Source organism: Oncorhynchus mykiss, chromosome 7, assembly GCF_057628025.1.
Source record: "Oncorhynchus mykiss isolate SJ-2025 chromosome 7, ASM5762802v1, whole genome shotgun sequence".
NCBI lineage: Eukaryota > Metazoa > Chordata > Actinopteri > Salmoniformes > Salmonidae > Oncorhynchus > Oncorhynchus mykiss.
Genome location: NC_143028.1, coordinates 66,325,390 through 66,340,572, shown reverse-complemented (window position 1 = coordinate 66,340,572; position 15,183 = coordinate 66,325,390). Strand labels below are relative to the sequence as shown.

The 15,183-nt window shown below is 44.5% G+C and overlaps 1 protein-coding gene and 1 long non-coding RNA gene across 2 annotated transcripts in view; both read right to left on the bottom strand.

The window, feature by feature from the left end:
• LOC149982641 (uncharacterized) lies at positions 1-9,465 on the bottom strand. The gene is made up of 3 exons (XR_016497410.1): positions 6,725-9,465; positions 6,136-6,464; positions 1-3,279 (listed from the first exon to the last, which is right to left on the bottom strand). It is a non-coding gene; the product is annotated as an uncharacterized LOC149982641 (long non-coding RNA).
• Positions 7,073-15,183, bottom strand: part of LOC110528432 (serine/threonine-protein kinase WNK2) — a 63,192-nt gene continuing 55,081 nt past the window's right edge. The window contains exons 20-26 of the mRNA XM_090242228.1: positions 15,030-15,087; positions 13,826-13,899; positions 13,027-13,616; positions 12,678-12,904; positions 12,101-12,325; positions 11,155-11,639; positions 7,073-7,150 (exon numbers count right to left, since the gene is read on the bottom strand). Coding sequence (XP_090098354.1) covers positions 7,073-7,150; positions 11,155-11,639; positions 12,101-12,325; positions 12,678-12,904; positions 13,027-13,616; positions 13,826-13,899; positions 15,030-15,087 — 1,737 coding nt within the window. The remainder of the gene's footprint in view (positions 7,151-11,154; positions 11,640-12,100; positions 12,326-12,677; positions 12,905-13,026; positions 13,617-13,825; positions 13,900-15,029; positions 15,088-15,183) is intronic.

Sequence of the window (15,183 nt, the reverse complement as noted above, 5' to 3'; positions counted from 1 at the left end):
GTACAGTATGGAACATCCACTGTTTATTGCACGGTGTTAATCAAATCAAATTGTATTTGTCACATGCTTTGTAAACAACAGGCGTGGACTAACAATGAAATTATTACTCAGTTAATGACAGCCAAGTAACATTAGTTATCACCCAGAGAATGCTAAGGTCTGACTCTCCACCTTTTATGCTGTGCAAGCTTCAGTGTGTATGTTCATGCAGGTTGTGGTAAGTGTTGACAAAAAAAGTGTGTAGCTATTGCTTTGTACAAGCTTCTGGACAAAGGGACCAACATAGCTTCTGGACAAAGGGACCAACATAGCTTCTGGACTAAGGGACCAACATAGCTTCTGGACTAAGGGACCAACATAGCTTCTGGACTAAGGGACCAACATAGCTTCTGGACTAAGGGACCAACATAGCTTCTGGACTAAGGGACCAACATAGCTTCTGGACTAAGGGACCAACATAGCTTCTGGACTAAGGGACCAACATAGCTTCTGGACTAAGGGACCAACATAGCTTCTGGACAAAGGGACCAACATAGCTTCTGGACTAAGGGACCAACATAGCTTCTGGACTAAGGGACCAACATAGCTTCTGGACTAAGGGACCAACATAGCTTCTGAACAAAGGGACCAACATAGCTTCTGGACCAACATAGCTTCTGGACTAAGGGACCAACATAGCTTCTGGACTAAGGGACCAACATAGCCTCTGGACAAAGGGACCAACATAGCTTCTGGACAAAGGGACCAACATAGCTTCTGGACAAAGGGACCAACATAGCTTCTGGACAAAGGGACCAACATAGCTTCTGGACTAAGGGACCAACATAGCTTCTGGACTAAGGGACCAACATAGCTTCAGTGCCCTGTGTGAATCTTACAATGCTAAAGGAGATACTTTACCATCTGTTATTATAATATTCACAAAACAACCAATAACATGGTCGTGCTCCCAACATTGTGAATTGGCAACCTAAAGCTAACCAACCAGTTTCCACATTCATAAGTGAACCACAAAAATATATCTAGTACCTCTAAAGGCTAAACCATACACATAACATGACCACATTATCCTATCTCATCTCAAATGACCTCATGCTTGTCTCCAGAATTAATTGAAACTAATGTTCAAGGCACTTTAAGTTCAAATTCTTCCACATTTCTTTAGACTATTTCAAGCACTTGTGTTGTACACATTTCAATGAAGTTTGAGGAAGTTGAAATATATTACAACATAAATAGCAGAGTAATAAAGCAGAGGGTCATGGTAACCAGATAATCCAGGCTTGTAACCAGGGGTACAAGGTTTTTAACCAGGGGCTCAGGCTGGTAACCAGGGGTACAAGGCTTTTAACCAGGGGCTCAGGCTGGTAACCAGGATGACACGGCTGGTTAACAGGGTGACAAGGCTGGTAACCAGGGTGACCAGGCTGGTAACCAGGGTGACACAGCTGGTAACCAGAGTGACAAGGCTGGTAACCAGGATGACACGGCTGGTTAACAGGGTGACAAGGCTGGTAACCAGGGTGACCAGGCTGGTAACCAGGGTGACACAGCTGGTAACCAGAGTGACAAGGCTGGTAACCAGGATGACACGGCTGGTTAACAGGGTGACAAGGCTGGTAACCAGGGTGACCAGGCTGGTAACCAGGGTAACAAGGCTTCACAGTGATGGCAAGATGGTGAATGGCTCTGCTGAGTTAGGACAGAGCCCTGCAGCACCTAATGTACACACGCTCACACAAAAACACACAGGGGTTACTGTATATACATACACATACTGTACACACATATGGGTGATTTACTCAAAAACGTGAACAATTTATGTACAAAGACATACAGTATGAATGAATAATATACAAATAGATCATGTAAATACACGAAAGCTTTATACACAAACAAACAAATGGATTATGCACATACACCTTATTTATATACACTACAGCACATTCACACAGGTGATAAGATAGACATATGTCCCGTCCCTTATGTACATAAATATGAGGTATGTCAATTGAGGTTGATAATGTCACACACATTGATAACAGCATACGCTGAGTGTACAATACATTAAGAATGTTCCATGTTCTTTCCATGACATAGATAGATTGACCAGGGGAATCCAGGTGAAAGTTATGATTCTGTATTGATGTCACTTGTTAAATCCACTTTAATCAGTGTAGATGAAGAGGAAGAGGTTAAAAAAATTTGTTAAGCCTTGACACAATTGAGACATGAATTGTGTATGTGTGCCATTCAGAGGGTGAATGGGCAAGACAAAATATTTAAGTGCCTTTGAATGGGATATGGTAGTATGTGCCAGGCGCACCGGTCTATGTCAAGAACTGCAACGCTACTGGGTTATCCACGCTCAACAGTTTTCCGTGTTTATCAAGAATGGTCCACCACCCAAAGGACATCCAGCCAACTTGACACAACTGTGTCAACATGGGCCAGCATCTCTGTCAACATGGGTCAGCATCTCTGTCAACATGGGCCAGCATCTCTGTCAACATGGGTCAGCATCTCTGTCAACATGGGTCAGCATCTCTGTCAACATGGGTCAGCATCTCTGTCAACATGGGCCAGCATCTCTGTCAACATGGGTCAGCATCTCTGTCAACATGGGTCAGCATCTCTGTCAACATGGGCCAGCATCTCTGTCAACATGGGTCAGCATCTCTGTCAACATGGGTCAGCATCCCTGTGGAACGCTTTTGACACTTTGTAGAGTCCATGCCCCAACGATTTGAGGCTGTTCTAAGGGCAAAAGGTGGGGGGAACTCAATAGTAGGAAGGTGTTCTTAATGTTTTGTACACTCAGTGTGTATACAAATACTTATCATATACATATATGCTGGTTAAATAGAAATAGTTTACATTGTGGTAAGGGAAGACTAGAGCTCTAACTACATATAACTCATTTTGGAAACATAGTTGGAAGACATGGAGCTACAGGGGTTAGTGGTTCCTGGGTTTGGGGTAGGGTGGACCAGGGGTGGTGGTGTCACAGGTTGGGGGCACGGCAGGTAAAGCAAACACCCCTGAACCCAAGGGGGACAGCAGCTCAGGCCAAAGGCTTACACAGAGGGGCGAGAGGGGCGAGAGCAGCAGCCCTCCAAACAGGTCTGGGCCTGAATGGGCCAGCATGTAGCCAGGATGGAACTCTGCCTGTCTCGGGGAGCTGGTCTTCATCACTGAGCACAGGGCCTAATTGTCAATCAACGGCCATGACAGGGGGAGCTGGGGGCCTTCAGAGCCAGGGGCTGTCCTGGCAGGTGCCTGAAGAGAAAGATATGGAGGTGAGCTTTCAGTCACCACAGACTTTCACCTTGACTGTACCAGACCTGACTTCAAATAGTATTTGTTTTCTTTTAAATACATTAAACGTTTGATTACGTCTGCCTGCAGTGCCAGCTGGCAGGATCTGCACTTTTAGGACTATTCCATCAGTTCTATTGTGCCAAACATGCTCAATCAAATGCAGTTAACTTCTTGGTGACAGGGGGGCAGTATTGAGTAGCTTGGATGAATAAGGTGCCCAGAGTAAACTACCTGCTACTCTGTCCCGATGCTAATATATGCATATTAGTAGTAGTATTGGATAGAAAACACTCTGAAGTTTCTAAAACTGTTTGAATGATGTCTGTGAGTATAACAGAACTCATATGGCAGGCGAAAGCCTGAGAAAAATCCATCCAGGAAGTGGGAAATCTGAGGCTTGTAGTTTTTTAACTCAGCCCCTATTGTAGATACAGTGGGATATTGGTTATGCTGCACATCCTAAGGCTTCCACTAGATGTCAACAGTCTTTAGAACTTTGTTTGAGGATTCTACTGTGAAGTGGGACCGAATGAGAGAGGAATGAGCCAGGTGTCTGACAGATTGCCACAGGCTCTGAGGCGCGGTCACGAGAGAGTTAGCTCTCGTTCCATTGCTTTTCTAGAGACATAGGAATTCTCCGGTTGGAACATTATTGAAGATTTATGAAAAAAACATCCTAAAGATCTATTCTATACTTAGTTTGACAAGTTTCTACCGGCTGTAATGGAACTTTTTGAATTTTTTTGTCCAACGTTCGGCTGGACCTGAACGCGCATTTGGATTTGTTTTTCCAAATGCCCTAACAAAAGACGCTATTTGGACATGAATTATGGACATTATCGAACAAAACAAACATTTATTGTGGAACTGCGATTCCTGGGAGTGCATTTTGATGAAAATCATCAAAGGTAAATGAATATTTATAATGCAATTTCTGACTAATGTCGACCACCCAATGTGGCGGATATCTTTTTGGCTGCTTTGTTGTCTGAATGTTGTACTCAGATTATTGCATAGTTTGTTTTTTCCGTAAAGTTTTTTTGAACTCTGACACAGCGGTTGCACTAAGGAGAAGTATATCTCTAATTCCATGTATAACACTTGTATTTTCATCAACATTTATAATGAAATATTTCTGTAAATAGATGTGGCTCTCTGCACAATCACTGCATGTTTTAGAACTACTGAACCAATGTAAAATTAGATTTTTTAAAATATAAATATGCACTTTATCGAACAAAACACACATGCATTGTGTAACATGAAGTCCTATGAGTGTCATCCGATGAAGATCATCAAAGGTTAGTGATTAATTTTACCTCTATTTGTGCTTTTTGTGACTCCTCTCTTTGGCTGGAAAAATGGCTGTGTTTTTCTGTGAGTTGGTGGTGACCTAACATAATCGTTTGTGGTGCTTTCGCTGTAAAGCATTTTTTAAATCAGACACTGTAGCTGGATTAACGAGAATTGTATCTTTAAAATGGTGTAAAATACTTGTATGCTTGAGGAATTTTAATGATGACATTTTTGTTGTTTTGAATTTGGCGCCCTGCACTTTCACTGGTTGTTGGAGAGGTGGGACGCTACCGTCCCAAATATCCCAGAGAGGTTAACTTCTTCGATATAGGGGGCGGTCTTTTAATTTTTGGATAAAAAAACGTTCCCGTTTTAAACAATATATTTTGTCACGTAAAGATGCTCGACTATGCATATAATTGACAGCTTTGGAAAGAAAACACTCTGACGTTTCCAAAACTGCAAAGATATTATCTGTGAGTGCCACAGAACTGATGCTACAGGCGAAACCAAGATGAAATTTCAAACAGGAAATGCCCCAGATTTTGAAGGCGCTGTGTTCCAATGTCTCCTTATATGGCTGTGAATGCGCAAGGAATGAGCCTACACTTTCTGTCGTTTCTCCAAGGTGTCTGCAGCATTGTGACGTATTTGTAGGCATATCATTGGAAGATTGACCATAAGAGACTACATTTACCAGGTGCTCGCTTGGTGTCCTCCGTTGCAATTATTGCGTAATCTCCAGCTGCGTGCATTTTTCCATTTGCTTCAGAGGAGAAACCCAACTGCCACGAATGACTTATCATCGAATAGATATGTGAAAAACACCTTGAGGATTGATTCTAAACAATGTTTGCCATGTTTCTGTCGATATTATGGAGTTAATTTGGAAAAAAGTTTGGCGTTGTAATGACTGAATTTTCGTTTTTTTTTCTTAGCCAAACGTGATGAACAAAATGGAGCGATTTCTCCTACACAAATAATCTTTTTGGAAAAACTGAACATTTGCTATCTAACTGAGAGTCTCCTCATTGAAAACATCCGAAGTTCTTCAAAGGTAAATTATTTTATTTTAATGCTTTTCTTGTTTTTGTGAAATGTTGCCTGCTGAATGCTAGGCTTAATGCTATGCTAGCTATCAATACTCTTACACAAATGCTTGTGTAGCTATGGTTGAAAAGCACATTTTGAAAATCTGAGATGACAGTGTTGATAAAAGGCTAAGCTTGTGAGCCAATATATTTATTTCATTTCATTTGCGATTTTCATGAATAGTTAACGTTGCGTTATGCTAATGAGCTTGAGGCTATGATTACGCTCCCGGATACGGGATTGCTCGACGCAAGAAGTTAAATCATTTCATAATTTGATAGAAAACAAACACAATTTGAACCCAGCCCTAAACTATACACACGCTACCCCCACAAACACAAAACATACATTACATTTAGCTACACCACCACTAAATAATGGATAAAACATAAACTCACATACATACCGTATCGAACAACTACTCACATCTGGAGCGCTGAACAGTCTGTCTCTTGTTCTGGGCCCCCCGGGGTCCTCGTTCCAAAGTGGTTGCCCTCTGCGGCTGAGGGAGCTGGTCCGCGGGTGCCGGGCGACACCCAGGGCCTCCATGGTCCAATCATCCACTATCCTGTGAAGGGAGTCTGTGAAGGACTCTGTGTAGGAGCCCATGTAGGTGCCGGTGTAGGTGCATGTCTTGTTGTTGCTGTTGTTGGCCTGGGTTTGGGCCAGCCCTGCTACTGTCTGGTGGGGAGAAGTAGAGCTGGCTGTCTGTTGTTGGGGTGGCTGGGTGGATGCACCTGGGCCTGCTCCAGTCCCTGGGAGATGGACATACTGTTCACACCCTGCCTCAAGTTCAAACTAGCTCTGTTGCTAAAGCATGTTATTTTAACTAAATGTAGATACCATGAACACTAGATGGCCAATCCTGTTTATAAAATTATATCTAATAAAATGTGCTTATGAGAGCAACTTTGGGGAAGGAAAACAAGGTATAGGAGTAGCTACAATAAATACACAATACACATAGATTGGGGTTTTCTAAATGGCTAATGTCTTTGCTGCAAGTTACACTTACCCCTTCCACGCTCTTTTCCAAGGCAGAGTCGTTTCAGAGTTGACCCTAGGGGACAAACAGAGTTAGGAATCCATGCAGCATGAAGACAAAAACACGCAGTGTAAGTCTACAAACATACAGACACGCTGCTGCACAGAGCTGCTCAATGGCCATACTCAACATTATCACATATACAGTACATAACACTGTGGGAAAGCATGGTTCAGTCAACTATCTGAATACTGATGGACAAGGCCAATCATGCAGTCACTCCAGAAGTGAGCTGCAGAACTGTAAGAGGTCTGAGAGAGAAAACGAGAGCGAAAGAGAGAGAGAGATCCTAACCAACGGGGCACAACATAACAGTGGCTATGTGTAGCCATGCAGACGGGGTCCACTACGTAGGACTGCAGGCGCAGAGACTGGGATACATTGAGGGGATCTGTGCTGAGCAGACAGGCAGGAGAGGAGAGTAAGAGTGAGCTGAGCACACAGTGCTGCTGCAGTGCATCACTATACTGTACATGCACTACTCATCGGCCAAGCACAACAGACAGAGAAAAACATTTAACTAGACTAAATAACTTTTTTGCCCTCTTTGAGGACAATACAGTGCCACTGACACGGCCCGCAACCAAAACCTGCGGACTCTCCTTCACTGCAGCCGACGTGAGTAAAACATTTAAACGTGTTAACCCTCGCAAGGCTGCAGGCCCAGACAGCATCCCCAGCCACGTCCTCAGAGCATGCGCAGACCAGCTGGCTGGTGTGTTTACGGACATATTCAATCAATCCCTATCCCAGTCTGTTGTTCCCACATGCTTCAAGAGGGCCACCATTGTCCCTGTTCCCAAGAAAGCTAAGGTAACTGAGGTAAATGACTACCGCCCCGTAGCACTTACTTCCGTCATCAAGAAGTGCTTTGAGAGACTAGTCAAGGACCACATCACCTCCACCCCACCTGACACTCCAATTTGCTTACCGCTCCAATAGGTCCACAGACGATGCAATCTCAACCACACTGCACACTGCCCTAACCCATCTGGACAAGAGGAATACCTATGTACGAATGCTGTTCATCGACTACAGCTCAGCATTTAACACCATAGTACCCTCCAAACTCGTCATTAAGCTCGAGACCCTGGGTCTCGACCCCGCCCTGTGCAACTGGGTACAGGACTTCCTGACGGGCCGACCCCAGGTGGTGAGGGTAGGTAACAACATCTCCACCCCGCTGATCCTCAACACTGGGGCCCCACAAGGGTGCGTTCTGAGCCCTCTCCTGTACTCCCTGTTCACAGACGACTGCGTGGCCATGCACGCCTCCAACTCAATCATCAAGTTTGCGGACGACACTACAGTGGTAGGCTTGATTACCAACAATGACGAGACGGCCTACAGGGAGGAGGTGAGGGCCCTCGGAGTGTGGTGTCAGGAAAATAACCTCACACTCAATGTCAACAAAACAAAGGAGATGATTGTGGACTTCAGGAAACAACAGAGGGAGCACCCCCATATCCACATCGATGGGACAGTAGTGGAGAGGGTAGTAAGTTTTAAGTTCCTCGGCGTACACATCACGGACAAACTGAATTGGTCCACCCACACAGACAGCGTCATGAAGAAGGCGCAGCAGCGCCTCTTCAACCTCAGGAGGCTGAAGAAATTTGGCTTGTCACCAAAAGCCCTCACAAACTTCTACAGATGCACAATCGAGAGCATCCTGTCGGCTGTGAGGTCTGCACAACGCATCACCGGGGGCAAACTAACTGCCCTCCAGGACACCTACACCACCCGATGTCACAGGAAGGCCATAAAGATCATCAAGGACAACAACCACCCGAGCCACTGCCTGTTCACCCCGCTATCATCCAGAAGGCGAGGTCAGTACAGGTGCATCAAAGCTGGGACCGAGAGACTGAAAAACAGCTTCTATCTCAAGGCCATCAAACTGTTAAACAGCCACCACTAACATTGAGTGGCTGTGGCCAACACACTGACTCAACTCCAGCCACTTTAATAATGGGAATTGATGGAAATTGATGTAAAATATATCACTAGCCACTTTAAACAATGCTACTGAATATAATGTTTACATACCCTACATTACTCATCTCATATGTATGTGTATATACTGTACTCTATATCATCTACTGCATCTTTATGTAATACATGTATCACTAGCCACTTTAAACTATGCCACTTTGTTTACATACCCTACATTACTCATCTCATATGTATATACTGTACTCGATACCATCTACTGCATCTTGCCTATGCCGTTCTGCACCATAACTCATTCATATATCTTCATGTACATATTCTTTATCCCTTTACACTTGTGTGTATAAGGTAGTAGTTTAGGAATTGTTAGGTTAGATTACTCGTTGGTTATTACTGCATTGTCGGAACTAGAAGCACAAGCATTTCGCTACACTCACATAAACATCTGCTAACCATGTGTATGTGACAAATAATTTGGATTTGATTTGATTTGAACTAGCTCAGATAGACACAGAGGAGAAGGTGGGATGGGGGAGAAGAGAAAAGCTAGAGGTAAAGAAATAAGCTAGAGGATGAGGAGATGAAGAGATGAGGGATAGGAGTGAGACAGTAAAGAGGAGGAGATGAGGGACAGGAGTGAGACAGTAAAGAGAAGGAGATGAAGAGATGAGGGATAGGAGTGAGACAGTAAAGAGAAGGAGATGAAGAGATGAGGGATAGGAGTGAGACAGTAAAGAGAAGGAGATGAAGAGATGAGGGATAGGAGTGAGACAGTAAAGAGAAGGAGATGAAGAGATGAGGGATAGGAGTGAGACAGTAAAGAGAAGGAGATGAAGAGATGAGGGATAGGAGTGAGACAGTAAAGAGAAGGAGATGAAGAGATGAGGGATAGGAGTGAGACAGTAAAGAGAAGGAGATGAAGAGATGAGGGATAGGAGTGAGACAGTAAAGAGAAGGAGATGAAGAGATGAGGGATAGGAGTGAGACAGTAAAGAGAAGGAGATGAAGAGATGAGGGATAGGAGTGAGACAGTAAAGAGAAGGAGATGAAGAGATGAGGGATAGGAGTGAGACAGTGAAGAGAAGGAGATGAAGAGATGAGGGATAGGAGTGAGACAGTAAAGAGAAGGAGATGAAGAGATGAGGGATAGGAGTGAGACAGTAAAGAGAAGGAGATGAAGAGATGAGGGATAGGAGTGAGACAGTGAAGAGAAGGAGATGAAGAGATGAGGGATAGGAGTGAGACAGTAAAGAGAAGGAGATGAAGAGATGAGGGATAGGAGTGAGACAGTAAAGAGAAGGAGATGAAGAGATGAGGGATAGGAGTGAGACAGTAAAGAGAAGGAGATGAAGACATGATGGATTGGAGTGAGACAGTAAAGAGAAGGAGATGAAGAGATGAGGGATAGGAGTGAGACAGTGAAGAGAAGGAGATGAAGAGATGAGGGATAGGAGTGAGACAGTAAAGAGAAGGAGATGAAGAGATGAGGGATAGGAGTGAGACAGTGAAGAGGAGGAGATGAAGAGATGAGGGATAGGAGTGAGACAGTAAAGAGAAGGAGATGAAGAGATGAGGGATAGGAGTGAGACAGTAAAGAGAAGGAGATGAAGAGATGAGGGATAGGAGTGAGACAGTAAAGAGGAGGAGATGAGGGATAGGAGTGAGTCAGTGAAGAGGAGGAGATGAGGGACAGGAGTGAGACAGTAAAGAGGAGGAGATGAGGGATAGGAGTGAGACAGTAAAGAGAAGGAGATGAAGAGATGAGGGATAGGAGTGAGACAGTAAAGAGAAGGCGATGAAGAGATGAGGCATAGGAGTGAGACAGTAAAGAGAAGGAGATGAGGGACAGGAGTGAGACAGTGAAGAGGAGGAGATGAGGGACAGGAGTGAGACAGTAAAGAGGAGGAGATGAGGGACAGGAGTGAGACAGTGAAGAGGAGGAGATGAGGGACAGGAGTGAGACAGTGAAGAGGAGGAGATGAGGGACAGGAGTGAGACAGTAAAGAGGAGAAGATGAGGGACAGGAGTGAGACAGTAAAGAGGAGGAGATGAGGGACAGGAGTGAGACAGTGAAGAGGAGGAGATGAGGGATAGGAGAGAGACAGTAAAGAGAATGAGATGAAGAGATGAGGGATAGGAGTGAGACAGTAAAGAGAATGAGATGAAGAGATGAGGGATAGGAGTGAGACAGTGAAGAGGAGGAGATGAAGAGATGAGGGATAGGAGTGAGACAGTAAAGAGGAGGAGATGAAGAGATGAGGGATAGGAGTGAGACAGTAAAGAGAAGGAGATGAAGAGATGAGGGATAGGAGTGAGACAGTGAAGAGGAGGAGATGAAGAGATGAGGGATAGGAGTGAGACAGTGAAGAGAAGGAGATGAAGAGATGAGGGATAGGAGTGAGACAGTAAAGAGAAGGAGATGAAGAGATGAGGGATAGGAGTGAGACAGTAAAGAGAAGGAGATGAAGAGATGAGGGATAGGAGTGAGACAGTAAAGAGAAGGAGATGAAGAGATGAGGGATAGGAGTGAGACAGTAAAGAGGAGGAGAACCAATGAAGATAAAAGAAGAGGACATGAGAAGAGGAGAAACTAGGAGGAGAGGAAGGAGAGCAGTGCAAGACGAAAAGGAGCAAAGTGAGTGGTGGAGCGAGGGAGGGAGAAGAGGAGGAGGAGAGGAAGGAGAGAAGTGCAGGAAGACGAGGAGCAGAGTGAGTGGTGGAGCGAGGGAGGAGAGGAGGAGAGGAAGGAGAGAAGTGCAGGAAGACGAGGAGCAGAGTGAGTGGTGGAGTGCTTGGAGGAGAGGAGGAGGAGAGGAGAGGAGGAGATACAAACAGATAGACAGAGACACAGGCCCACTGAGGAATCTAGCGCGTGGTTTGCTACTGGATTTATAGGTCACTCTCTCTGGCGGTGGAGGGTAAGACGGCCAGCCTGTGGAGAGGAGGAGAAGAGGAGGAGAGGAGGAGGAGGAGAGGAGGAGGAGAGGAAACACAAGACACTAGGGTAAGAAGAGCACACAGCTCTGGACAGAACACACATTAGAGATGAGTTTGAACAATAACCCATGTCAGAACCATAAAGGTTAAAGGCTGCAGATGCCTGATTAAGGTCGATGTGACCGAAACGTTGCACCGTCCTACTTCCATTTTGATCCTCCTCTGTACCTGTGATAAGACTTTACATGTTCTATCATTTGCACCTTGTCCCAAAATTCCCAGGTTTTCCCGAAATCCCGGTTGGAATATTTACTCAGGACGGAATAAGCAGGAAATCTGGATTCCTCCGACCAGGAGTTTTGGAAAACCTGGTCATTTTGAAAGTTACCTGAATTTTGTAACCCTAGTGATAATGTTCTCCATTTGCATGGCTGGGATGTGTAGATTGTAGGTCACCTTGGCCTGGTGAAGCTTGTGGTCCTGTCCTCTCTCCGTGTAGTCCAGCTCCAGCGTAGATGTTGTCTGAAGAGAGGGAACCCTTGAGGGAGCAGGGCTGCTTGGTCTGGACAGGTTCAGAGGTGGAGGTGAAGGTATCCAAGCGACTGGTACCTGAACGGGCTCTTCTGTCCGACTGTACTGGAGCTTTGGCTGGAGACCAGTTCAGACTGACTGTAGGCTCACCTGCACAGACAGACCAACTTAAATATTACACACAGAAACCTGCACAGAGAGACATTAAGTGCATCACAAATGGCACCCTATTCCCTATTAACTGGACTACTTTTGATCAGGGCTCATATGGGGCTCTGGTCAAAAGTAGTGCACAAAATAGGGAATATGTTGCCATTTGGACATAGACATACACATTATTACAACTTAGCCCTGCTACTCCATTCAAATTATGACAGTTACCTTGCCTGACACATGGGACCTGTCTGCCTTAAATCATGCAGACAAGCCTGTTTCAGTCCTTTCCAGAAGGATCTTTCAGATCATCTTTCAGAAATGACTGGTTTTGGTGCCTTGTACTCACTGGTTTTGCCAGAGTCGCTGGTTTTGGGGGTGACATGCCTAAGCTGTTGTACCAGAGGACTGAGGAGTTTTTCAGCCTTCAGTTTGTGCTTGTGCTTGCTCCTCCGCTTGGGGGGAACTGAGTGAGAGAGACCAAGGGGGGGTGGGGTGGCTTTACCCAGCCTGCGGTACAGCAGCTCTATCTCCCCTCTGTGGTGCGCCTGCAGCTCCGAGAGCTCCTTTAAATGTCTGGGTGGAGGAGATGGATGGAGGGGAGAGAAAGGTTTTAGATAAAGGGTAAGTTGACTTACTCAGATTATGCTCTTCTAGACTCAGACACACCCACACACATAAACACACAGCTGACTTACTTCTCCCTGAGTCTGGTCAGCTCTCTCTTCATATCCGAGTCCTCTAACTCAGAGTCATTATCACTGCTCACATAGGCCGAGCCATGCACGCCCCCCTGCCGGCTCAGCGAATCAGAGCTCTGCACACTACTACTACGGCCTGAACGGCGCAGGAAAGCCACCGCTCTCTTCATGAGGTCACTTCCTCTACGCTCCCCTGAGCGACCGTGGCGTGAGGGCGTGGCCGGGGCCAGCTTGGCCGGACTACTCTCCGAGTCCGAGGACAGGAAGCGCGCGTGAGCGTGGACTGTAACATCAACAGACACGGAGTTGGATGTGGAGGCGTGTGTCAACGACCCCCGTTTGGCCATGGCGGGGGGTGTATCAAGGTAGAAGTCTGGCGGGGCGGAGTAGCGGCTGTCATAGGTCCTCAGGGTGACGTCGTCCTCGGTGCTGACCACTGAGAAACGTCCGATAATGGTGGAGGCGGCCTGGGCACTGCTGCGGTAGTCTGAGAGATGGCCAGCAGGGTGCACCGGGGAGGCAGCGCTGCTCCAACTCCTCTGCTTCCGCTCTCCTTGCCTCACCACATCAGGAAGGTCTGTGATCATCTATAGATAATGAAGTTATTGTTTAAAAAGCTCTGACACGTTTATACCTACTTTGCAGAAATGAAACAAACAGGGAATTATAATATCAATCCACAATATCACAAACTCAAATTATAAGACATTAGTCAGGCATTGTAGGTAGATGGAGTCACTAAGAGGTAGTAGTAAATAGTGGCCTTGGGGAACAAAAATGTAACACAGTAAAGTACCTTAAACTGGCCTCTGGATCCAGAGCCAGAGCAGGAGGTAGAGTGTGGCACGTTTTGTCTCCTAGACATGGGAGCTGCAGACAGAGAGAGAGAGACTGAATGCCCAGGTTAACAATAAGAGCAATAAGAGCTGTTCAATAGGTTAAAGGAAAATAACTGAAACCTCTGTGGATCTTGAAATTGATCACTGTCATAGACAGCTGTTTGAGGGATCACAATAATGTTGTATCCTTCATACCACACTATAGAATGTACATACCACACTATAGAATGTACATACCACACTATATAATGTACATACCACACTATAGAATGTATATACCACACTATAGAATGTATATACCACACTATAGAATGTACATACCACACTATAGAATGTACATACCACACTATATAATGTACATACAACACTATAGAATGTACATACCACACTATAGAATGTATATACCACACTATATAATGTATATACCACACTATAGAATGTATATACCACACTATAGAATGTATATACCACACTATAGAATGTACATACCACACTATATAATGTACATACCACACTATATAATGTACATACCACACTATATAATGTACATACCACACTATATAATGTACATACCACACTATATAATGTACATACCACACTATAGAATGTATATACCACACTATATAATGTATATACCACACTATAGAATGTATATACCACACTATAGAATGTATATACCACACTATAGAATGTACATACAACACTATAGAATGTACATACCACACTATATAATGTACATACCACACTATAGAATGTATATACCACACTATAGAATGTATATACCACACTATAGAATGTACATACCACACTATATAATGTACATACCACACTTTATAATGTACATACCACACTATAGAATGTATATACCACACTATATAATGTACATTCCACACTATAGAATGTACATACCACACTATAGAATGTACATACCACACTATAGAATGTACATACCACACTATAGAATGTATATACCACACTATAGAATGTACATACCACACTATAGAATGTACATACCACACTATAGAATGTACATACCACACTATAGAATGTACATACCACACTATAGAATGTACATACCACACTATATAATGTACATACCACACTATAAAATGTACATACCACACTATAGAATGTACATACCACACTATATAATGTACATACCACACACCGCAGAATCACTCAACGTGCTCAAACTGTCCATCCTCTCTGGAATCTGAGGCTGAAAGAAGGAGTGGAGAGGGAGGGAGGGATGAGAAAAGAGAGAAGTGAAACAGAGAAAGACAGTTGACAGGGAGAGAATAAAGAGCAGTCATTT